General features: G+C 45.3%; 2 protein-coding genes across 6 annotated transcripts in view; one reads left to right on the top strand and one right to left on the bottom strand.

Moving 5' to 3' along the window:
• mark2b (MAP/microtubule affinity-regulating kinase 2b) overlaps window positions 1–949 on the top strand; it is a 39,663-nt gene extending 38,714 nt beyond the window's left edge. For all 5 annotated transcript variants that reach the window (XM_079184992.1, XM_079184989.1, XM_079184990.1 and 2 more), the window contains one exon: window positions 96–949. In XM_079184992.1, the coding sequence (XP_079041118.1) occupies window positions 96–445 (350 nt within the window). In that variant the 3' untranslated portion in view covers window positions 446–949. The remainder of the gene's footprint in view (window positions 1–95) is intronic.
• A 4,687-nt stretch (window positions 950–5,636) lies between these two features.
• Window positions 5,637–17,221, bottom strand: rcor2 (REST corepressor 2; the record flags this gene model as incomplete). Its single annotated transcript, XM_079184395.1, has 14 exons — window positions 17,156–17,221; window positions 13,384–13,509; window positions 11,730–11,786; window positions 10,870–10,950; window positions 10,515–10,567; window positions 10,244–10,405; window positions 9,979–10,103; window positions 9,573–9,639; window positions 9,067–9,306; window positions 8,426–8,503; window positions 8,007–8,064; window positions 6,878–6,945; window positions 6,481–6,639; window positions 5,637–5,990 (listed from the first exon to the last, which is right to left on the bottom strand). Exons 2-14 carry the CDS (start codon window positions 13,505–13,507, stop codon window positions 5,637–5,639), a joined length of 1,626 nt encoding a protein of 541 aa, XP_079040521.1. The 5' UTR covers window positions 13,508–13,509; window positions 17,156–17,221.
• Window positions 17,222–24,101: the final 6,880 nt, after the last annotated feature.

The following is a 24,101-nucleotide window of genomic DNA, read 5'->3' as shown; positions in this document are numbered from 1 at the left end:
TTAGCAGACGGGATCTTCCATCTATCCACAACCTCTTCCTCAGTGACAGACGTTTCCTTTCTCTCTTCTCTCCCTCCCCTCCCCCTTCCTCTCAGGCGGCACCGGCACCCCTCCGGCCATCGGCGGCCAGAAGGACCCGGCCAAGCCGCGCTCGCTCCGCTTCACCTGGTCCATGAAGACCACGTCGTCCATGGAGCCCATGGAGATGATGCGCGAGATCCGCAAGGTCCTCGACTCCAACAGCTGCGAGTACGAGCTGCGCGAGCGCTACATGCTGCTGTGCGTGTCGGGCAACCCGGCGCGCGACGACTTCGTCCAGTGGGAGATGGAGGTGTGCAAGCTGCCGCGGCTCTCCCTCAACGGCGTGCGCTTCAAGCGGATCTCGGGCACGTCCATCGCCTTCAAGAACATTGCCTCAAAGATCGCCAACGAGCTCAAACTGTGAGTGCCGGAGGAGCCGCGAGGAGGGATGAGATTAAAGCGTGGAAGGCGGGAGGCGATAGTGGGGATGAAGATGATGCTCTAAGCGAGGTGTGGGGGGGAGGGGGGGGGTCAGTGTGGAGGTAAGCTAAAGGGTGGGGATCACTTTAAAAAACATAACATGATTGTTATCTGGACAGAGGTCTGAAGTAGGGCTATTGCTTCTCTGAGACTAGGAACCGTTTCTTTTCTAGGAGTTTTGTTCCTTAAGTTCCCGAGGCCCCGCCTTTAGAAGCTCTGAGTTGATTTCCTCTGAGTTGTGAAGTACTTATAGACCGAGGTCTTCTCTCTTCCCTGCTGGGTTTTTTTTTGTTTTTTTTTGTCACCGTTCTACTTAGACGTTCCACTCTTCTGCATGTTCGATCGGCTCTCTCTGTTTTTTAGTAGTCACACTTTTGATCGCTCTGACCACTCCTGTCCCTTCTTCCTGCTATTTATTCAGTTTGTCTGAACGGTCCTGCTGCCAGGTCTCTCTATTTTTGGGGGGATAGGAGGGGGGTGGGGGGGGGGACCCGGGTAACAAATTGGGGATGGATGGAGGATAAAAAGGGTGGAGGAATTGCTGGAAAAAAACAAACTTCTACTTTCTCTCTGAATCTCTTAACGCGTGGCAATGAGTGACGGGACGTTCGGAGCCTTATTTTGCTGGAAACTCAAACAGGAGTTCTGATTGAATTTGTTCTGATCCTCCAACACGTAATGGACTCCAACTGAGCCAGGACTTTGGTTGCTGAAGCCCACTGTCTCTCTCACACACACACACACCTACAGATTGATGGATTTTTGATTGCTGCTGTTGGTTAAAGGACCCTCTCCTCTCCACTCCACTCCACTCGCCCACCCAAACCTCCCCTCCCGCACAAAAAGGAACTTTTAACAATCCACCTGATCCATCCTCCCACCACCTCCCTCCCTCCTCCTCCTCACCCCTCTCACACACACTCTTCAGCACCCTCTCTCCATCTAATTTCAAACTGAACTCAGCACAAACACATCCATCTTGTTCGCCTCTTCACTCCCTTTTTTTTCCCTCCCTCTCCTCTCACGCCATCAAGTCTGAGGAGTCCAGTCAGAGTTGATGACGTCGTCGACTGTACGGGCTTCAGCGTGTCTTCAAGTCCGTACTTATTTTATTTAGTTTCTTCTTTTATGGCTTTTAAAAAAAAAGAGTTGTGCACTGGAAAAGAGGGACATGTGGGACACTGGGGAGGGAAGGACGGCTCATGGACGGGGTTGTTGATGGATTTTTATGTTGCCTTTCATTGTAGAATTAAATTTGGGGTTTGTTTTTGTTGTCAGCACATAAATGCTTGAATGATTTATTTGTATTTTTTTTTTCCTTAATGTTGGTATCACTTCGGTTGGCATCACGCCTTCATATCCAGAATGTCAACCCTGAACCGACGCATTTGTTGTCCCCGTTTCTCCCCCACACACACACACACACACACACGCGCACACGTTCTCTGCTACACAGAAAAATGTGTCTTTGGAGTACGTAACAGTTTGTGTGTGTGTGTGTGTGTGTGTGTGTGTGTGTGTGCGAGTGTATTATAAAAGATCACTGGAGGAAAAAAAAAAAAAAGAATCAACGACGAATGGTGAATTATTTTCTTCTTCTACTTTTGATTTGATAATATATTTTTTTGTGTCGTTGGAAATTTTGGGGTTTGTACAGATTTGTTTTTTTGGGGGGTGGGGGGGGGGTGAAGGTCATGTCGGATCATATCATTGCTGCCTTTTCGGTGTAGTGCACCTTTAACACAACTCGTAGTGTACCGGATTAAACACAACCCCCCTCCCCCCGCAGACAGCAGTTATCAGTGTATTTAAGGATGATGGTGGTGGTGACGACTACTGCTACTTCAAGATTTTGGCCTTTTTCTTTTCATGTGTCTGTTGTTTTTGTTCAGAGGCCTTATCGGTCCAGACTGGCTTGAAGCAGAAAGAGAAAGCAGGAAAAACCTTCTTCGCCAAAACGTTCTCTCATCAGAGCACATGTTCACGTTCAAAACCACAAACCAGAAGACGTCACTTCCTTTCTCTCGCTTTGCGTTGATGCTCCATTTTGTCGAAGCAGAAGAAACACACACACACACAGGCGGGGGTCAGAGAGAGGAGGCGATGGGGATGATGCTGCGTCCCGTCAGCTGGTTGTACCTAACTTTTCTTTCTCACAATGGCACACTGTCGTTTTATTATTTTTCTTTCAGTTTTTAATACGTCAGATTTTTCTTTCAACGTTGATTCATGTATTAAGGTGCTGGGTATTGGATTCTAATTATTATTCTGGCTGTTGCTGTTATATTATCTCTTTCAGGGTTGATTTTATTTACATTATTTTGTTTTACATTGCTGTAATTTACATTGATTTAAAATGTGTTTTGAGCAAACTGTAGTGGTGGGTTTGGGGTTGGGAGGGGTGATCAGCTCCTGCAAAATGTATTATTTGTTTGTTTTTTTGTGCAAAGACAAAATGATGAAAAATTACAATGATAGTAATAAAAACAATGATATAATGATAATCTGCCTCTGAACTCCATGAGAAAGGAAATGCTCTTCCAGCCCCGTAGTTCACGAAGTCTCACAAGGTCCATTTAGTAGCTGGAGCTCTCTTGTCAGATCTCATGGTCATCCAGCAGTTTCATGAAGAAGTTGTTCATAATTCCATTTTATTGAGACATTCACGCACATCTTATCCATGTTTGCTGTAAACTTGCTATTGAAAGCGGTCCTTTGCAGGTGTGTAAGACTGGGTCACTTTCAGGTGTGCGAGAAGTATTCCTGAGGATCAAAGGATTGTGACACGCAAGTACATTTTGTTTAATTTTCAGACTTGTAATGTCACATTTGTGACAGCAGTTGATGGCAGATACTGTAGTTGTACAGCATCGAGGCGATGTGATCATACTGAACCAGCAGGTAACACTGCAAAAGTTCTGGGGCCCCTCGGGGCCCTCGATTGTGTGGAAACACTGCAGACATGTCCAACAGGGCCTGATGTGGGATTACCTGCAGTACCTTCGTCAGTGTTGATGGTGCAACCAGACTTGTATTTGTCTTTAGAGGGGATTCACTCATTGCAGGTAAAGCCCGGCACAGAGCTCGTCACGCCCCAACCTCTCCGATGGTTTGTGTGTGTGGATGAACCGCTTTAACGCTGGACTATTTGGTCATTTCTTTATTTAAAAAAAACAACATTTGTCAAACAAACTGTTCAGTTTCCACAATGTAAACAACTTCTCACATACAGTACACAAGCCGTTTTTTGGAGGAAGGAACCGTTAAGAAAAAAAAACTCCACGCTAAAACAAAGCCACTTTAAAGCCAAACGTCGCGACGGGCCGCTTTGATTCCTGCCCAGTTAACCGAAGGCCGAGGTTAGCGGAGAAGCACTAAACAGTTTAATACGCACGACCTGTGATCCCAGATCTGCTTACAAAGGCAGCGATGCACAGTCTGCATCATGGGACTGTCCTGCCAGGTGACACAGCAGATTAAAATCATGAGGCTGCCTGATGTCACCTCAGAGATTTAAGAACTAGAACAGAGGCCGACAAACACTCAATACGCATCTTATACGCATTCAAACAGTGTCTGACGTGTTGATCAGTGGGCTGCTCACCTTTAAGGAGAGAGCCATGCTAACCGTTTTCCTTCATCTCGTCTTTGTGCTAAGCTAAGTTTGCCGGCTGCTGCTGGTACCTTTTACATTTACCTCACAGACACAAAAGTGGTTCGAATATTCTCGGCTCAGTTTCCCAAAAAAGCCAAATTAATCCTTTAAACGCCTTTTTGTTTGACTATCTGTCCTGTTTCTAACATGTAGGAAGCAAGCCAACACGGTAACGTGTCAAACACACTCGACAGCTAATTGGAGAGATTCTGTGGAACGGTGAGCTTTTAAAGCAATAGCAGAATTTGGCAGAACATTGTACTTTTCCTTTGTAAACCCGCTTTAAAATTCTGTCCTCTGCACACGTTTTCCCACAGAGGCCAGTGTTAGCGGTTGACTGCTGAAAACATTCCCCAACAGTAATGGACAGTTAGCGGTGGAGAACAAGCTGTGGCAAATGTCTTGAACGGCTCTCATTCTCCTTAGTGCTCAGTCAATAATCATAATAATAAAGTATGCACTATCTAAACTACTTACAATAACTACCTGCCTGCCTAGGGCTCACTTTAAAAGTCTAGTCAAAAAAAGGGGGAACATCACTCCAGTTAATACTAGTAATACATGGCTATGAGAAGAGGGAGACGGGATCTCCTGCTCCTCTGGTTTTCCCATTTCGGAGCAAAAACAGCCTCAACTATTAAAAGCTGCGTCTGTAAACTCTGCACCGCTTTGAGTACAAGGGTCTGTTTCTGTTTGCAGAAGTACCTTTTTCACTCCTGTGAGGGTCCAAGTTTTAAAGCAAAGCTCAAAAGGAAGAGGCCCGTTTCTTCGCGTCAGCGGGACCCTTCTGGATGACTTCCTCCTCTCAGGAGGAGCAGGTTTGGCTCACATGAGGGGAAACTCTTCTTCTGTGGTTCTTGTCTTTTCTTGCTTTATTTGATTTTCCTGAAGGTTGTTTGGATAACTCGATACCTGCCCAGTGGAACCTACAGTAAAGATCTATATATATATATAGTGTGTGTGTGTGTTCAACCACACTCCTCCGCAATCCAGATGTTCAGCAGTTGCCATGGAAACGAGCAGGTGGGTTTTGTTCGCTGCGGTCACGGTTTTCTTCCAACGGCTCGACAAACCAATGTCTCTTTTTGTGTTGTTCAGAAGTGTGCAGGTAGTGTTGGTTTTGAGTTCCTAGCATGTGTGTGTGTGTGTGTGTGTTTGCACTGGGGAGCGATGGTCTGGAGGTAGGTGTTTGTTAGTACAGTGAAGGGGCTTCAGGCCACAGACTTTCTAAGTGGACCTGCAGGGGGGGAGGGTGGGGGGGCCCTTACACTTCCTGGATTTTAAGAGTTGTGATGTCACCTTGGGGACCTGAGCGTGTCCGATGGATCGTGTGGTCGTGTGATGGTCCACGAACAAAGACTAGGAGTGGTGGAGTTACAGGATGAAGAGAAAGCATCGTGTTTGTTTTCATGCTAATTTGTGTGCGTTTCTATTCCTATAGTAATACGTGTGTGTGTGTGTGTGTGTGTGTGTATATACATCAATGAGAGTTGGGCTGCTCCACTTTGAGCCCAACCAGCGATGGGGGCATCTGCCCTGCAGCAGAGGAGGAGCTGGGAGGAGACGCCCGGAGGCTGGAGCTCCCGGTGGAGGAGGACGAGGACGAGGTGGTCACCGCGGGCCGGATGAGGGGAGGCGGTGGGTGGTTGTGGGGCGCTCGGTTCTGGAGCGGACGTGTCTGCAGGGGAGGGGGCTGACGGAGGAGGCTGGGGGGAGCCGAGGGAGGCGCGGGGCGCAACAGTGGAGGAGGCTGGGAGAGGGAGGAGGCGGTCTGGGTGGAGGAGGGAGGGGAGGAGCCGCCGGTGATGTCTGAGGGAGAGTCCTCCATCTTGACCTGAGGGCAGGAGGAGGAGGAGGCAGACGGAGATCAGGAGGAGGCACACAGCAGAGGATGAAGTGAGAGAAAACAAAGAAGACTGAGGAGGTGGAGAGAGAATAGAGACAGATGGCATGTTTGCTCTATGATGAAGAGGAGACGCATTCATCTTATGACGCAGGAGAGAACTTAATATCACAACCACCTGCTCCTTCTGTTGTGTATATACTCTGATAAGATGGATTCCACCCATTAAATCCACCTCAGTCACCAAGGGCACCAACAAGCATTTTAAGCTCTGAAACCGCTGACATGTGGATTGTGTGACTAAGCATTAAGTTGATGATCCCGTTAATGACTTTATATCTAGTGTCTATCCTCCGTGTCTTCCTCAGGGCCTGTTCCGTCTTGGATTTTGGACACCAAGGACTCAAATCAAATCTGGTACTAAAACCAGCAAGGTTAGAAACTCTGAATAACTTCAGGTGTCCTTTACGTCGGGGCTCACCTCGTCCTCGGCGGCTCCATCTGTTGCGGTGGCCACGTCCTCGCCGGCCCTCCTCGGGTCTCTCTGGTCTCGGCTGGTGGCCACCTGCTCGGCCGCCCACTCCCTCAGCACCTCGTCCAGGTTGAACCTGCGCCGGTAGCTCACGAAGAACGAACTCACCTGGAGGAAAAATGGCGAGAGTTGGAGAGGAAATGGCGAACAAAAATGGCAAACAAAAAGTTGCACTGCGCTCAAGGACGCGGAGACTAGAGGTCAGTAGACAAACGAGAGCAGGGATAACGAAGATTATAGTTATCCTATACAATACAATTGGAGAGGAGATGAAAAGCTGACTGGCAGCCTCACAGAGAGTAAACTGCTGGGTGGAATGAGGTCACAATAAGAGATGAAAGCTCACCTGAGCTGGCGTCTTTGTCCCGATCACCTCAGCGATGGCTGCAAAGTCTTTACCATAGCGACGGATAGCTGGAGAAGAGACGGTAGAAAAACCGGTTAATATTGCGTCTGCGCATCACTCGTCAAGCGGCGACAGAAACCGTCTGCTTTCTGTCAGTGTGAGAGATAAAGGGGAGATGAAGTGAACGGCTTGATGATGCGCGTGTTTCCTGTTAACCTTCACTGAGGTTGGCTGGCTGAGTGCACTCTGCTCTTCTCACATCATAGACACACATTCATGTGTTTCAGCCTCTGCTCTCTCCTCTTCCGTTTGCGTTACACGGCTGCGGCCGATGGGGGGGTTTAAACGCTTTGCTCAAAGGCACGCTGACAGCAGCTGCCTGGTTCCTACTTACTACAAAATGCATCCGATTCAGACGTTCAGGACTTGACACCCATTTATGCAGAGCTCTGTGTCTGTACCAACAAACAATAAATAACCTCATCAGCCGTGAATCCTCTAATGACTAACTCATTGAGTGATCCTCGATAACACAACGCTCTCTTTAATTGATGAAGTGCTGTAGCGATACTATCGTACTGATGTGGAACAGTAGCTGCTTTACTTCTCCCGCAACTTTAATTCACTTAAATCCCAGCTGGGATCTGAATCCCAATCACTCCTAGCTCCGATCAAACTAAAAGGGAAGTACAATAGAAAGACATCCTTTTTTTATTTATTATCAAAACAAACATGTCCGATGGTAAAATAACAAATAAAAAAAGTAAATGAAATATGTCCAACACAAAACATCTGACAGCTGTGTTTTTCTGTCTAGAGTTAGTGGCCATCTATTGCACACTAATGTATGCAGCGTGGAATATTTAGAGTCCACTACATAAGCTATAATAATATATACAGTACAACAAATGGCGATAACGCTATACAGTGAATAGTGATTATGGACACAAGCCCCACTACAGTAATTAAAGTCAAGCAGAGGGGTAACTTAAAAATGTAAATAGGCCAAAAAGGCCTGTTTGATCATTTTTTCCAGGAGATATATGTCATGCAGTGATTCTACAGTACCGACACATCATGAGGTGACTCTGTAAGAGGGGAGGAAGATGATGCTGCAGCCTTTACTCACCCTGCACAGCCAGTAGCTGCTCCTCTGAGGTCCAACGAGAGTTCATCTTAGGGACAGGCTGAGGGAGAGAGAGGGGGAGATTAGTGTGTGATGGAGGGAGGGAGGGAGGGAGGGAGGTGGGAAGAAAGAGAAGAAAACAGGAGAGGCGAGAGGGGTGAAAATGACAGCAAGAGAGAAAAGGGCAGATTAAAACTAATCTCAGTCCCACAAGGGGTAAAATGATATGGGGGAGTTGGGGAAGGGCAGAGTGAACACATGCGAGAGGAGAAGGACACACTGAAGAGAGATCAGAGATGGGGAAGAGTGAGTACGCTTAGGAAACAGAAATCAAAGAGGGGATAGATGAAGGATGTAAAGGAGGGACGCTGTAAAAGAAAAGGAGTGGAAAAAAGGAAGCTGTAGAATAAAAAAAGGTTTACCTCAGCAGGTTTTAAAGTGTCAACACCTTCATTTAAGCTCTGCTTTAAACTACTGTTGTTCTGTTTAATAGACTGGACCTGAGAGAGAAAGTGTAGAAGAAGAGAGAGAGAGAGAAAGAGGAGACAGTGTAGTAAGTTTATTGGTTAGTTGCACATACACAAAGAGGCTTCTGTTACTTAAACATGCAGCTGCAGTGTAAAATGATCGGTTACATCATGGAAGCTGCTTGTAAAAAACAAAAAGACTGAATTCGTTAGAGTTATCACATAAAAAGGTGATAATTTATTAATATATTGTTACACCATAAAGCTTTGGAGGAGGTGTTCAATTGTCACTTTTATTGGCAGATACACAGTTATACACATTAAATCCTGTTGGTGTTCCTTGAAACTACCTCTAGAAGGTTATTGTTGCGTGCGTGTGTGCGTGCGTGCGTGCGTGCGTGCGTGCGTGCATTTCTGTGTCTGTCTGTCCACGACAAACTGAATCGAGCTGACTACAACTGAGCACGTCTTCTTACGCCAGTAGGAGGAGAGCTAGTTAGCTGTTAGCTAGTCATGTGGTGTGTTTGGCTAACGGAACTAAAACACACAGATGCAATGTCAGGCTCGATTAAAAGTACTGACAGAAAGCTACGAACCTGTCTCTTGAGTGACACCAGCTGTGTGTCCAGCTGCCGTAAAGTCAGCACCCCGGAATCATGGGAGGCCGACACCGTCATGATGTCTCCCTGCTGCAGGTACATGCCTTTGGGTGGCCTGCGGCGGGCTCTGAGCGGGTGGTGGCGGTACTGAGCGCCGAGGTTTTCCTTCTTCACCGGCCCAGAGCGACTGGGGGTCGCCTTGTCGGAGTTGGCGTTGTTGGGGTTTTGTTTCACCGCCTGTGTTCGCAGAGAATAAAACACAAATATTAGAAAATCAGGTTCTGTCAGAATGATGCCTTTAAAAAAAAAAAAAGAATGCAATTCAAGGAGACAGTGTTCAGTTTGTGTATAATAAATGAAGTTGGAATTGAAGGATGGAGAAGGCAGCGATTTGGCTAGGCTGATTTCCTCAGGCAAGTCATGACTAATGAAACACACAAAAAGGTTTACATCAGGCTGCACACACACACACACCAACCACTATTAGGTTTTATATTGCTCACCTCTTTCTTGGTGTCAATCTCAAAGTCACTGTCACTGCCAGGGTCTCCTTCCTCAACCTCATCATTACTAGAAAAAGTTAAAAAAATAAAAGTAACTATCCACACCCAGGGTTCAGTATCGTCTCCTGCCAATTGTCTCAATTTCATCAAAAATATATCTAAAATGCTCGAGAATGACAACAAGTCATATCAAAGTATCTCATTGGTATTCATGAGGCTCTTGTTACCCAGGACGACATGCTTGCGAGTGTCATTCAACAATGGAGCTTTGTAAATGTCACTTCTCGGAGGAGTAGTTGCTGAGAACTTGTGTTTCCTTCCTGCTCAGTCCTTCCTCCAATATTCATTGCTCCCTCATTCTGTCGCTCCCTTCAGGTGATCATTAAAGTTTCATGGTGTCTCTTACCTATCTTCTTTCTCTCTCTTGCTGATCAGCCTCCTGGCCTGTCGGTCCATGACTGAGGTCCTAGTCCTGGTCTTCTTCCAGCTGTAGTAGTACTTCACGAGGCTGGAGACCAGCTTGTCAGGAAGCTACGCAACAACAACACAGGACTTTTAAAAAATGTAGTATGAAATGCTGAAAGTGTTTTTGAAAATCGCACTAAATTCTGTACTAAATATTCGGTGTGTGTGTGTGTGTGTGTGTGTGTGTGTGTGTGTGTGTGTCTCACCATCTGCTGGATGCGGTGGAAGCTCTTGCCGTGGAAGCTGAAGGCCTGCTCAAACAGCACTTTGTCCTCCACTGTCCACTCATCTGGGAAGGGGGTGAAGTTCGCCAGGTCGGCAAGGGAGCGCTCCACGTCGTGTTTGTGCCATAGTAACATGCCCAGAGCCTGAGTGGGCGGACGGGGTCAGACAAGCAGGGACAGTGATAAGAGAAAGATCATGCATTTTGATAATGAAATGATCCTTTGTTGCAAGTCAATTTGCCGTCTGCCGTACCTGCTCCATGTTGTATCCGTGTTTCTCTTTAGCCATGAAGATGTACTCGTCCACTGGGGTAGGAGGAGAGGAGAATGGGTTACAAAGTGAAGAGATGTAGAGCAAGAAGGAACACAACAGTGTGGTGGAGAGAGAAGGATAGGGAGACAAGTTAGAGAAAAAAAAGGACAAGGAAAAAAATGAAAGAGAAAAGAAGAAAATAGATGAAGAAAACGAGTGCGCAGGAGAAAACACAGCGCATGAAGGTTTGAACTGCTATTCTCTAGTCAGCATGTAGCCATTAAACTGAAGGTGACATTGTTAAGCTGGCACCAGCATAGGTAGGCAGAGGTAGGTCAGTGTGTGAGTGTCTTACACATTGCATCAGAAAGTTGACTGTCCGGACACCAGACCAACATGCTCCTCTGGTCCTTCTCATTGTAGCGGGCTGGACTGTCTGGTGAGGAAAACAAACAAGCACGTTTTGAATGGTTTTAACACAAAGTAAACACATGAGGCATTTAAATCCATATGTTATATATGTATTCTAATCCCACTCCTAATATCTCTCTCTGACCGATCAAACTATGAACTCCTACTTTCTTCCTCCCTCTCATGTGCATGTTGTCTCCTGTCTGGGCTCCATCTTTGTCTTCCTCGTCATTAGCAAGAAACACGAGGCGGTGGCATGTCAGCCGTTTTGGGAATTCAACACCTGGGTTTTGCCAAAATGCAAAACGCTAAACGAGTTTAAACTGCTTCTTCCCTCATCTGCTGCAGTCTGTCATCTACGGTGATTGTTTTCAGTGTTCAGACACTTTACATCTACACCAACATATCGGGGCGTTTCAATGAGCCCAATGTCAGAATATTTAAACCTTTTCATTCCTCATGAAATAGTATTCAAACAAAACAAAAATCAAGATACCGCAGATACTTTGGGCATCTATGTAAACCTCACAATCCACGATGCGTGTATTAAACGTCACTATTTCTTGCACACTGAGCAAGGACAACCTCTGCAACACATCAAAGTGTCTCATTGTTTCCCCCTCCGTGTCCCGGAGAGAAGGGAAGCCGGTAACTGGTCGTTTTACCTCGACTTCTCTCATCATCTGTATTCCCCTCCTTCCTCCATCTCAATGTCCTCACCTCTAGGTCTCCTTCTCAGCCCTGATTTCCTCCCTCTATCTATTAACCTTCCTTTTCTCATCGTGCTTTCCTCTCTCAGCTTACCTGGTTTGAAGTCTGGTATCTGAGCCTGGTAGTCTCCTCCCACTCTGATCATGCTGTCTGTAGAGAAAGAGAGACACACACACAAGACAAATCTGAGTTTCTATTACCCAGAAGGATGGGTAGATCTGCAGACATAGAAGAGGATGGGGGACAAATATTCCCGTAGATTTCCCAAGACGTTGCAGAGCTGGATAGACAGAAGTCATCTATAGCATGTACATAAATGACTATGATTACAGCTGACCGAACTCGGTCTGTAAAGCTGAATCGGGCATATCCTGACATCTCATCTCGGTATTAATGTAGTTACAAGAAGATTGTCAATGAGCCTAATATTACATTTTACAAAAATGCTCTCTATTGGGGGCGCACCTCCACTCTACAACACTGTGGGGAACCCTGGGGACAGATCAGTTTGCCAAAGAGCAAACAGTGCTTAAGTCCTTAAGCCTGTGAGAAACACTCGGGGAGAACGCTTTTAATCAACTATTGAGATTCTAATGGGTTTAAAAGACTGCTGAGTGTGTCCGTCTTCACTTGTTCCATTTACTTAATTGTTCCAAACATTTGGGTTTCTCAACAGTTTGGTTGAATCGCAGCATATAGTGTTTCTCTTTTTACAAGACAACAATTCAAAGTCAACAGAAATAGCATATATTGTGATAAATAACTTGAAGCGTGCTATTTTTAGGGCGATAACATTTTCAGCGTGTTGATCACTAAGTGACAGTTATACAGACAAGACACAGATGTGGGGGGGGAAGGGGGGGGGGAGTATGACAGCGAGCGGATGGCAGACATTAAGTAATTAGTGCCGTGGTAAAGAGGGAGGAAGGCGAGGAGTGAAGAGAGACTATGAGCGAGGCAGGGAAGCAGACCAGCGCGGGGAAGAGACAGATTACGATTCCCTCGGGGAGAGAGGACAGGAAGGGAGGAGATGGGGATGAAATGGGTGGAGACGGGGAAGGGGATGAGGAAGGAAGAAGGAAGACTGGATGGAAGGAAAGAAGGGGCATGAAAGGAGGCAAGTAATGAGGGAAACATCAAAAAAGATGGATGAAAAAGATGCTGGCGACTGGACGACTGAGAAGGGATGGAGGAGGCCGAGACGAAAGTGGGCAGTGCAATAATGTTATAGGGTGGTGGCTTTTTGAACGCTCGCCAACTATTCCAGTTAAACTGTCTGATCTAATAAGACATCTTGAGTCAATGTGCCTTGTGAGATAACGGAGAGATCAACAGCAAGTCGGTGGGTGAGGAAGAGGACGGAGGACGGAGGAAGGAGAGATGTATGTGGGCAGAGGATAACAAGGATGGATAAGTGTGGGAAGGGGGTGGAGGAGGAGAGAAGGAGGAGAGGACAGAGGGGAGCAGTGTGCAGGGACTGAGGAAGCACTGCAGCAATGCAACGAATGCAACGGGAACAGCCGGCGTGATGCATCTGTACAATGGCAACGCATGTCCACTGTACTCTTTACAACAAGTAGCTCAATCACCCACTAACCCATTGAATTCACATGAGGTCAGTAGATTAGACTTCAGTTGAGAGTGAGAGAGTGTGTGTGTGTGTGTGTGTGTGTGTGTGTGTGTGTGTGTGTGTGTGTGTGTGTGTGTGTGTGTGTGTGTGTGTGTGTGTGTGTGTGTGTGTCTCTACCGTGAGCGTGATCTTCGTCGCTGCTCTCCTCTTCGGAGTGTGGTAGGCTGTTGCCGTTGGTTACGGTCTTGGCTCTGCTCCTGGACAGGACCCCGGCCCCCGAGCGCTCCATCACTGAGGGCATGGCTGCAACAAACACACAGACCCTGCATGTAAAATATCCCCCACGTACACACACACACAGAGTTTCTGTCTTAAAGATTCAATCTCTCGTTAAACCATCACTGAAGTGTCTTTTCGTTAGCGAGTTGGCAGCTGTTGGTTTTCACTTGAAACCCCATAAAAACCGAACTCACTCTTGTAAAGTAGAACATACTGCTACCTTGGAAGCGATCCCGTTATGTTCCCTTGAGCTGGGTTTGTTTTCCAAACACTGGTTTACTGTAAACTCACTCGCACTCAACAGCTCCCAGCTATCTCTCCCTGACCCTCATATCCCTCAATAGCTACAACTTTGGTTAAAACCAGTCAAATCTGAGACTTCGTGCTTGATTTGCTCTGACAGATGAGTAGATGTGGTCGCTGGTCGCTCAACACCACGAGTGAATGGTTCCTCGTGTGCATGTGGTCTGAGACATCAGCCTAAGAACATCCTGTCAAACATCTTTTAAGATCACGTTCTGATCTCCTTGACCTCATGAGAACCTCAACACACGATCAGACACGTCTTCTTTTTGATCATCACAGGACCCAAACTGATTAACTCAAGCCTGCCTTTATTACTCCAGTTAATTAGGAACATGCCTGTCATGGAGGCACCACCCACAAACAGAACAAGAGGGCTATTTAGTGCTCCAGACTATTTGTTTAAGACACACTAGAGCTAAGATACCAGTGCTCTCTCTTTCCCAGTTAAAGTCTGTACACTTTAGTGTGTTGAGCTCTATGGAGTCGTTTAAAGGTAACAGGATGTGTTTAGTGTGGCACTCAAAACTGAGCTGACAGCCCGCCGTAACTAAGCGAATGCAGACCGACGAAGACTTTTTATTTAATCTGTGTGAATCAGTCGCTGACGGCCGATATCCAATCCACTCGACAAGGTCGGGGAAATGGCTGCGAGTCAGAATCAGAGGTATCGATCCGGCAGATCGGCCAGGTGCATCGCTGTCAGCCATTCATCATTCAAGGCAGTTTTCAAGCAAAGATTTTCAATAGTTCCTCGATTCAGCTTCTTAACTTAAAGGATTTGCCGCTTTTTTTCCTGCCCTTTTATAAACCAAATGATCAAAGATGAACTGAAAACTTAATCAGCTGATTAAATAGTGATATCAGCACTAGGAAACACTGTTGTGAGATATCTAAGAGTATTGCTGATAAGAGATTAATCATTTACGTAGTTTGTTGAGCAAAAGATGCCAAAATAAATCTGTAGTTCCAGCATCTCAAATGTGAATATTTGCTTTGACTTCTATGATGTAAACTCAATATATTTAGATGTTTGGTTAAACAAAACAATCTGTATAAATATGTTAACTTGGGCTGTATTAATGATGAATTTCTGACATTTTGTAACATATTCATCCAGACAAAGCTCCTGATCATTAACACTCGTGTGTGTGTGTGTGTGTGTGTGTGTGTGTGTGTGTGTGTGTGTGTGTGTGTGTGTGTGTGTGTGTGTGTGTGTGTGTGTGTGTGTGTGTGTGTGTGTGTGTGTGTGTGTGTGTGTGTGTGTGTCAAAAGACTAAAGAGTGAAGTTTGCTCTTGCCCTGGTGTGACCTCATATTCAGTCCACGCATAATCAATTTCGCTATTCATCAGTCCAAAATACGATGTCCTATTTGTAGCCTTGCATCATTTCCAGTCGGCCAAATGAAAACTTGTGCATCACAAATCTCGAGCACACAAACCATTACAAACACACGTCGGCCTCTTCGTCACAACAGCACAGCTGACAAGTGGCAGCATCTGAAAAACAACGTGGACGCGAGAGCCCTCCTGCATGAAGGGGACTCTTATTTGAAGTGTCATCCACAGTCTCGCGGTGCTATGTCATCGCGTGGCCGTGCCTCGTATTCTCTCTCTCTGTGTTGATCTCTGTGTCTCCGGGCCAGCGAGTCTCACAGCAGCACAAAAGACTAGACGGTCAGCTCAGGACACGGCTCCGCACAGCACAAAGTAACCCAACCAAACTCCCCCCCTCCCTCCCTCCCTCCCTCAAAAGAGCGAGATATTACTCACAGATCACGGTATAAACGGCGCAATGGCCACCCCCACTCTTCACATTCGCTTTTCGGTCACCAAATCATCATCACATCGGCAACTTCATCGCCGGTCTCCTAACTTGAACCGCGACCAGAACAAAGCCCTTTAGGACTTAAGGAGTTACAGACGGGCGACGTGGACTCGTGTCTCGTGTCTCGGCACTGTGCACATTAAAACATGACCGGTGGTGCTTCTGCAGAGGGTGAGGGGCAATCTCTGCAACCCGAGAGATGCATTCACATCTACCAAACTCCGGGAGACAATACGAGTGTCTGAGGCTCTCTGGGGGTCTTTGTCTGTCTCCCGGTGCCCCCCCCCGCCTCCCCTCCCCTCCTCAAGCCTACAACAGCTGTCCTCTCCTAACTTCACTGAAAACTCACATCATCCAAACATAGTTAATATCTCTGTCTATTCACGTGCATCTCGGTTGGTTTAAGTTTGGGGGACTCGCTGAAGCTACAGATGTATAATCCCGCCTCGGTTCACTTTCCAAGGGGGTTGTGGTAGCCTCGGACACTGCCATCATAGCCTCGCTCTCTGGCGGACTAAGCCACTGTTAGGACCAATAAGAGCCAAAACTACAATACCTCACTGCTAGCCGGACTAAGCAGGGTCTATTTGGAGTAGTCTGTATTTATCAACCACCTACTTATGCTTAGTAACTCACAACCTCACAAGGAACTTCTGGCTCTGCTCCTTAACTTTCAATATTTGGACATCTGACATGATTATGTATTATGTTACACAACACCAATCCACAGTACACACACACACACACTGCTAAACATGGTTTATCAAGTTCAAGGTAAAGTCTCTAATGTATATATAAATATATAGATTTAATTTGTTCTTATATAGATTTAATTTGTTCTATATCATCCCTAAATGTGTAGTCTGGTCGTCCTTGATGCATAATTTTTTACTCATAATGACAATAGTATTCCTAAAGTGACTAATAATGTGCTCACGGATCACAAGAGTAAGTTTAAAGTCACCTTGTAGTGGATTTTCTTTATTGTATTTTACTGAAGGTAATGTTAACCTAATATTAGTATGGGGACTACTTTTTAAGCATCCTTTTATAATACGTTAACGCTAAACCTGTTTTTGTTTAAATAGAAAAAAATAATTATTAAACCAAAAATACGAGGTGGTGGATTCGCATCCGGTGCTTTATTCTAAATCTAGATTTTGTCACAGCTTTCCTGAACAGTCGTGTGTGTTGTGTGTCAGACTTCGGAGTCCTTTTGTTTTCCGCACGCTTACTTCCACTCGCGCTACTGCTGGCACCAAGTACCAAAAAAAACTCGCTTTCTGGATTATAATTATAACTCAAGTTGGCGCTACGTTTAGCCGCAAACATAAGCAGTTTGTGCGGTCATAAGTAATTTGTGAAGGCTGAAGAACACAAAATGAGGCGACATTTCCCTCCTCTCCGAAGTGCGACCTGAAGTCAGACCTATAGTTGGTCGGTGGGATGCTAACGTTAGCCACTTAGCTTGCGGCTCGTACCCTCGCGTTACATTAGTAACGACGATAGTTGGAAGTCGAGATAACAGTCACACCGTACCTGTGTTTCGCTTCTCTCCGCTCTTTGCCGCACTCAGAAACTTCTCTGTGTCTCTGTCCGCGGTTTGTTAATCCTCTTCGAAGCACAAAGGCACAAGTATTGCATCTAAAACAGCCTAATTCTTGCCTAATTGATGAGCTCGGTCAGTACAATGAGCTGAACAGCATGGATAGATGGAAGCAGAGTGTGTGTGTGTGCCGGGGAGACAGACAACACCCGGGGAAAAGTGAGGTGGACATCCGCCCCGATGCGTTCGCCTCTCCCAACCAGCCGTTTGGATTGACAAAAAGTAGTCCCGTGAAACTATTAAGTGTAGACTACTCTTAATTTTGGAATGTGTTACTAAACACGTAATTTGACGCGCTAGTGTGTTTTATTCAGCAGCATGTCGTACTTAAAGGGTCTAGAAAAAGAATCAGCTTTTAAAACTGCCTACCTGCTAATTCCTACTTTGATTATTATCCAACGTTAATCTCGTTCAAATAGAAGGAGAAAGACGGCGCGGTTGTATGTTATAGAAACAATAGCTGTAATAGACTCTTAATCTGACATCTATCAAAATCCCATAAATTAGGGACTACTTGCCAGTGTGTCGGCGGAGGGATTTGTCAGCTGTGCATCTCTGTACTGAGGCAGGCTGTCCAGACTTGCACTGGTGTATGCATGTTGGAGAAAAGGGCAGAAGAGTGGGGTACAACTCAACCTATAGTGTGCGGGTGTGTGTGTGCGCGTGATTCTGTACGCGTACGTGTCTTCAAGAGCGTGCATGACTTTGTGCATGAACGGACAATGACTCAGATGAATAGCCTCAATGTACTTGGCCTTTTTTTTTCTTTATTTAAAATGTCGAGCAATTCAAAGAGTTCTGCCTTGTGCGCACCATGTGTGTACGTGTGTTTGGCTGCGTACACGTGTGAGTGCACAAGTATATGTGTGTGTGTGTGTGTGTAGGGAATAGGGATCGTTTCAGTCATAGCTGTATAGCAGGATTCCTCACACCTGATGCTGATAAACACAATAACATATACACACACACACACACACACACACACGCACACACATATAGAGCCTGCTGCTACCTTTACTAGTGCCTACTGCTGACATGTAACAGCCTGTTACATACTCCTCCTCCAGCTTTCACTCTCTGTCTCTCTCTTTGGCATCACCTCCTCCTCTTCTTTTTCACCAACTCTTCCTCATCGTCCCAGTTCTCTTAATTTCCCCACCTTATCTCCATCTCCTCTGTGATTTATTTTACTCGTCGTCCCCCTTTCCTCCCCTCCACAGTCCTGCTTCCTGCTCCTTTCCTCTCCCTATACTTCTTTAGTTTATCTCCCCCTGTTTGCTCCTCTGTCTTCTCCTTCTCCTACTTTCTCCGTCTACTCCCCTCCCTCTTCCTTCCACCTCCTGAATATCTGCCCTAATTCTCATCCTCCTCCCCCTCTTTCCACTCTCCTCTCACTCTCTGTGCCCCCTGCCTGTTTTTTTTGTTTCTCCTCCTTGTTCTTCCTCTGTCTTTTTCTCCCCCTACCTCCCTCCTTCCTCCCCATCCATTTCCTTTGCCTCCTCAGCTTTCCTCCCCTCCTTGATATCTCTCGCCCTCCCTCCTCTGCTCCCCTACTTTCTTTCTCTCCTGTGATGACTCCTCTTATACTCTATCTTTTCTGCCTGCCTCCCTCCCCTCATTCCTCCTCTTCCTCTCCTTCCTCACCCCTCCTCCTTTTCCTCTTCCTCCTTCCTTTCTCCCTCTCTCGCCGTCTTCCTCTCATGTCGCTTTCAATTTCAACAGTGTGTGTGCGTACGTGCAAATTCTTCCCCTCCCCCCATTCTCCCCCTACGGTGATACAGTAGGCTAAAGCAGTTTCGCTTCGCTCACCTCCAGCACCCCCCCTCTCCACTCCTCTCCTCTCCTCTTCCTCCCTGTGCAGTCTCATTTTCACCCCTGCCACCTCCTCCCCTCCCCTCGCCTCCTTCCCTCCTCTCCCCTCCCCTCACCTCCTTCCCTCCTCTCCTCTCATTAGTCAGTGTCCATGAAACTCACCATTCCACTGTCTCTCCTCTCGCTCAGTCCTCCAGTCCCTAACACATCCTCGCTAATGAACAACTGCTACATCTCTCCCCTCCCTCCCTCCCTTCACCTCTCAGCTCTCCTTTCATCCTCCTCCTCCTCCTCTTCTCCTTTCTGTCCTCCCCTCTCCTCCTCTGTCCTCCTCTCCATTTGTCACTCCGTCTCTCTCTTTTCCTTCCCTTCTCTCCTCGCTCGGTTTCTCTTCGATCTCTCAGAACTGAGTGTCCCTCCCACTCTCCCTTTAGCTCACTCTCGTTTCCACTTCTTTCCTCACCCCCTCTGCCCACCTCCTCCCGTCTCTCTCCACCTGTCTCGTTCCTCCTTCTTGCCTGTCTATCTGTCTGCTCTTCTCACTTTCTGTCTGCCTCACTTCCCCATTTCCCTCCACATGTGCTCACAACTATCCCTCCCTCCTTTACACCTCCCCCTGACTCCCATCCCTCCCTCCCTCCCCCCCTCTTCGAATCCTCAGACTTTCTCTGTTATCTCAGGAGATGCATGATCTAGAATCAAATGTGATAGAGTGAACTTTCCTTGCTGTGTTCGTTGAGTAGTTGCTGTCACATAGGACCATCATGCATGAGGCCCTTTTCCATCGCCAACTCGTTATTATATGACTTCTGTGCACCGATTGCTAATGAATCGTCACTGATGTTGCCCACCATGACACACCAGATGACTCAAGCTGTTATGACGTGAACAGATCATACAAACTGAAATTATGTAAGGATGTAAAAGATAATGTGTCACTGGATTAAAATGTGTGTCTGTAGAGGGCCTAAAAAGATCTTTGGGGGAAAAAAAGAGTGGCTCTTAAAGGAAAGTTCAGTGGAAAATGGAAATGCATTATCCTCTTGGGATCATGTGATAATCCAGCCTTCAAATCACTTTAAATGGCTGCATATGGAAGTACCACTGCAAGAGACAGACACCAGACATCTGCAGCCCACGTGGAGACACTGTACAACCGTCTCATCTCAGTCGAATAGACATGCAGGTTGGATGCCCAGTCTATGTGTTGTAATTCTGTGCTGCAGGGCTCGCTGTGTTGAGAGAGAGGCCTCATCCTCATCCACCATTCTCTTCCGGTCCTTTCTGCATCTGTTGATTCCCTCTCTCATCCTCCTCCCCCCTCCTATCGCTTGTCTCCTTTTCTCACCCTCATTGTCTGTCTGTCTGTCTGTCTGTCTGTCTGTCTGTCTGTCTGTCTGTCGGTCTGTCTGTCTGTCTGTCTATCTTTGGTCTGCAAGAGAAAACCACACGCAGTGCTGAGATGAAGAGAGGGATCTGAGCGTGTGTGTGCGTGTGTGTGTGTGCGTGTCTGTGTGTGTGTGTATACCACTATAGGTATGGGTGGAGGTGGGAGAGGGGCAGCTTGAATGTCATTATCCAGTCCTGCGAGCCGACACACACTAGCATGTACAAAGTCTTACGAAATGAGTTGATGACTTGATGTTTGTCATGATGTGTCATCTGTATGCAAAAACTGACTTCTTCCAATGAGCACCAGGCCTCTGTATGGACTCTCAGAGCCTCATCGCGCCCCCTACTGACACGTGAAGTAAATAGTTTTCGAGAGACAGATTCCCCCGAAGACAAAAGGCTGTAGGCGGGGTTTAGAGACGGGCCATCTGCGTGCTGGGGAGGGCTGCTGTGTGTGTGTGTGTGTGTGTGAGAGAGAGTGTGTGAGAGAGAGAGGGGGGGGGGGGGTGGTGAGAGAGAAAGAACCCCCCCATACAAGGCCTTTATTTGCATTATGAAAAAGTGGGTCTTGTGAGGGTGGCCTTCTCATATCCCACCAAACCCAGATCTCACAGTCAGGGATCTACAGGAATATTTAACCCTTTAGTTTAAACACCATTGTTTAGACAAAAGAAATCCTTTGCTTGTTGTTTTCTTCTGACCTAATTACAGTGAAACCCAACATGTAAAAAGTAATTCCTTTTGCCCCAACTGGGCTTGCACATTTGATAAGAGATGGCATACAGACATGACCATAAAGCTTTGTTATTACAACACAAAATGTCACAATTTGTCACGTGTCTCATAAAAAGAAATGCACATTCTCCTATAGTGCATAGTGATGTTATTCATATGGTCACTTAGACCCCGGAGTACTGTTAGAAAACTACAATAACAGAAATTCAAACTGACTTTTGGGAGGGGTACGGTCAGAACCAATCACACATATAGAGCAAATGAAATTCCACTGTATTTCACCATGTTTGACGTCATTGCTGTAGTAGACTTATTAAACAAGTCATCTCTTCAAACCAGGTTTAGAAGCAATTTTAATAAAAAATAAATCAAATTGAAGTATCAAATGTTTCATCAAATGTTTCTGAGCTTTTGAAGAAGAGAGAGAACATCCAGGTTACGTGCAAAAGACATAACACATGGTCCTAAAATAAACAAACTAAAGTTGTAGTTGCAACTCTAGGGCAGATAAGGTGTGTACCTAGCAGCGTATGAACGTTACTGGATGTGTACGTTAAAGATGTCGTGATTGCGATGTTATTATCGCCCCTCAGATGCATTACAACAGGATGCTTTGACATTCCTTCAGCAGTGTTTCTGCACTCAACAGTGAGTTTAGGCTGAAGTGAGCTTAATCACAGTCTTCCTTTACATGTTTGCAGCTGCTTTCTAACCAAATGATGCATTTGATAGATACCACAGTGTGCTTCACCAGACAATTACAGTTTGTTCATAAGAGCCTAAAGGGTAGAAGTGTACTCGAAATGGAAGCAGAGGCAGCTGAAATAAAGGTCTATATTTCCTAAAGCTAGGCTTGTCTGTTACCTTGTCTGGAGCTTAATTCTAGGGTTGGAAGAAGTAAAGATCTGCTGCAACGTGAACTGAGTGATTTAACACTCCACGTTACCACCTAGTGGCCAATGTGATGAACTGCTTCTCAGATAACAAGACAACCAGGAGCTTATTATACCCTCTGTGTTCATTGATTAATATTTGTATTTTGATATCAATGAGGCAGACCCTCCAGCCCATATACTTTCTAATAATAATTTTGATAGTCCAGTGACTTTTCTTTTTCTTCTTTTTCATATTTTTCAACATTTGTTTTCGAAGAAAAAATGTTTCTCTATACCACGATCTAGAAGCTGTCTAAGATTGTTCTCTAATTTCCCGAAAAATCATGCATGTATACATGTTTACAAAATATCAGTATGCCCATGTAAAAAAACTACACTTTAAATTAGAAAGTGTAAACTGTTTCCCAGAAAAGAACTCCTGAGCCTGTGTCCTACAGCCCTGAATAACATCTATAGAAATGGCTGGTTACTTTATAAAGTACACATTGTACTGTAAATGCAAGATTAATAGAGAGAATACATGAATACATTTATTTTTTTTATATTTTAAAACATGATATACCATCCAAACACATCTCATCGCCCTAAATTTGATATATACTAGTTTAACATAAGTAAGTAGAACATCTGAAAGAAAGTATTTTTAGGTAATATAGAGAAAATATAATGCATATATCACTGATAGCTGGGTGTAATGGGTTCAAAGTAATTGTGTTACATATAATATGTAATACTTTAACTCAACTCCCTGCATTTCTGTTGGCTATTATAATTAGTTCGGGTTCATTATAATGTTTAAAAGATATTCTGTCATGACAGTTATGGCCAAAGTTTAATCGACTTGCAGTATGACGCTTCTTGACCCGTCCACCCGTCTGTCGTCACTTTCTAAACAAGGAAACCATATTCGCGCTAAAGTGGTGCTGCTTTCAAGTGCTGTCGGAAAACTCAAAAGTATATATTTATGGCATGTGTACAAGGTAGCGTGGCCGAGCGGTCTAAGGCGCTGGATTAAGGCTCCAGTCTCTTCGGAGGCGTGGGTTCAAATCCCACCGCTGCCAGAATTTTTCTATGATTTCTACAACATTCTGTGGTACACGTGTGGTTACAACTGTTATCTAGACTATAAATAGAAAATGTCGGTTTAATGTCAGTACCAGTGGGCCTTAAAGTTCTCGTGGTAATTAGAGATGTTTAGAATTATTCCAACAATTAATGGTTACAATCAGTGGAATCTACTGACTTCATGAAAGTAATATATTCTTCTGTTTTCAGGGATGTATTATTTTTTGGGAAAATTTGCCACCATAACAAATGTGCCACACGGTTTATAAAATAGTCTAAATGAATTATAGAAACATCAGAGGTTTCATCCACGTTCATGGATACTCATGAGTTGTTGAAGTACATTTGTTGTGCTGTAACAACCGTACAGGCTATAGAAAGTGCAATTTTGAGGTACTTGTACTTGTAGCATTTTTGTTTTCTGCAGCTTTAAACTTGCACTTTACCTTGCAGATTAGGATTTTACTCACAAAATCTATAATGACCTTCTATAAACCGATGCATTGTTATAGGATAAACTACCCCAAAAAATATTGAAATCGTTTCAGCTATCTTGAATTCGACCAACTAGAAACCCTAAATTGTCTCTGCACCACCAAAAATAATACAATATAATAATATAACACTCACAGGGAGTTATTCTACTGCAAAATGAGAACCCTCACCTTTCATGCCTTAAGTACATTTTGTTGATAACAGCCTACATTATTTAGCTAAGTGACATTTTGAATGCAGGTCTTGTAATGGAGTTTACTTGGACTTTGTGCTAATTTTAGATTAAAATATAAATACATAAATGATCTGAATACCTCCTGCACCACCACTTTGAAGCAACATTTAGGGGACTCATCTCTGTTAACCGTAAAATAAAAGTATGTATTTCTCATAAATATTACTCTCCCCAACGTTTTGGAGTAGGTATTCAGTAGTACTCAGAAGTCGGAGCCAATGAAGAGTACGTGAACGTAGCATAGTTGGA

This window comes from Pholis gunnellus, assembly GCF_910591455.1.
Source record: "Pholis gunnellus genome assembly, chromosome: 23".
In the NCBI taxonomy this organism is placed as follows: domain Eukaryota; kingdom Metazoa; phylum Chordata; class Actinopteri; order Perciformes; family Pholidae; genus Pholis; species Pholis gunnellus.
The sequence above is the reverse complement of the archived record's forward strand: the minus strand, read 5'-3'. Positions and strand labels throughout refer to the sequence as shown.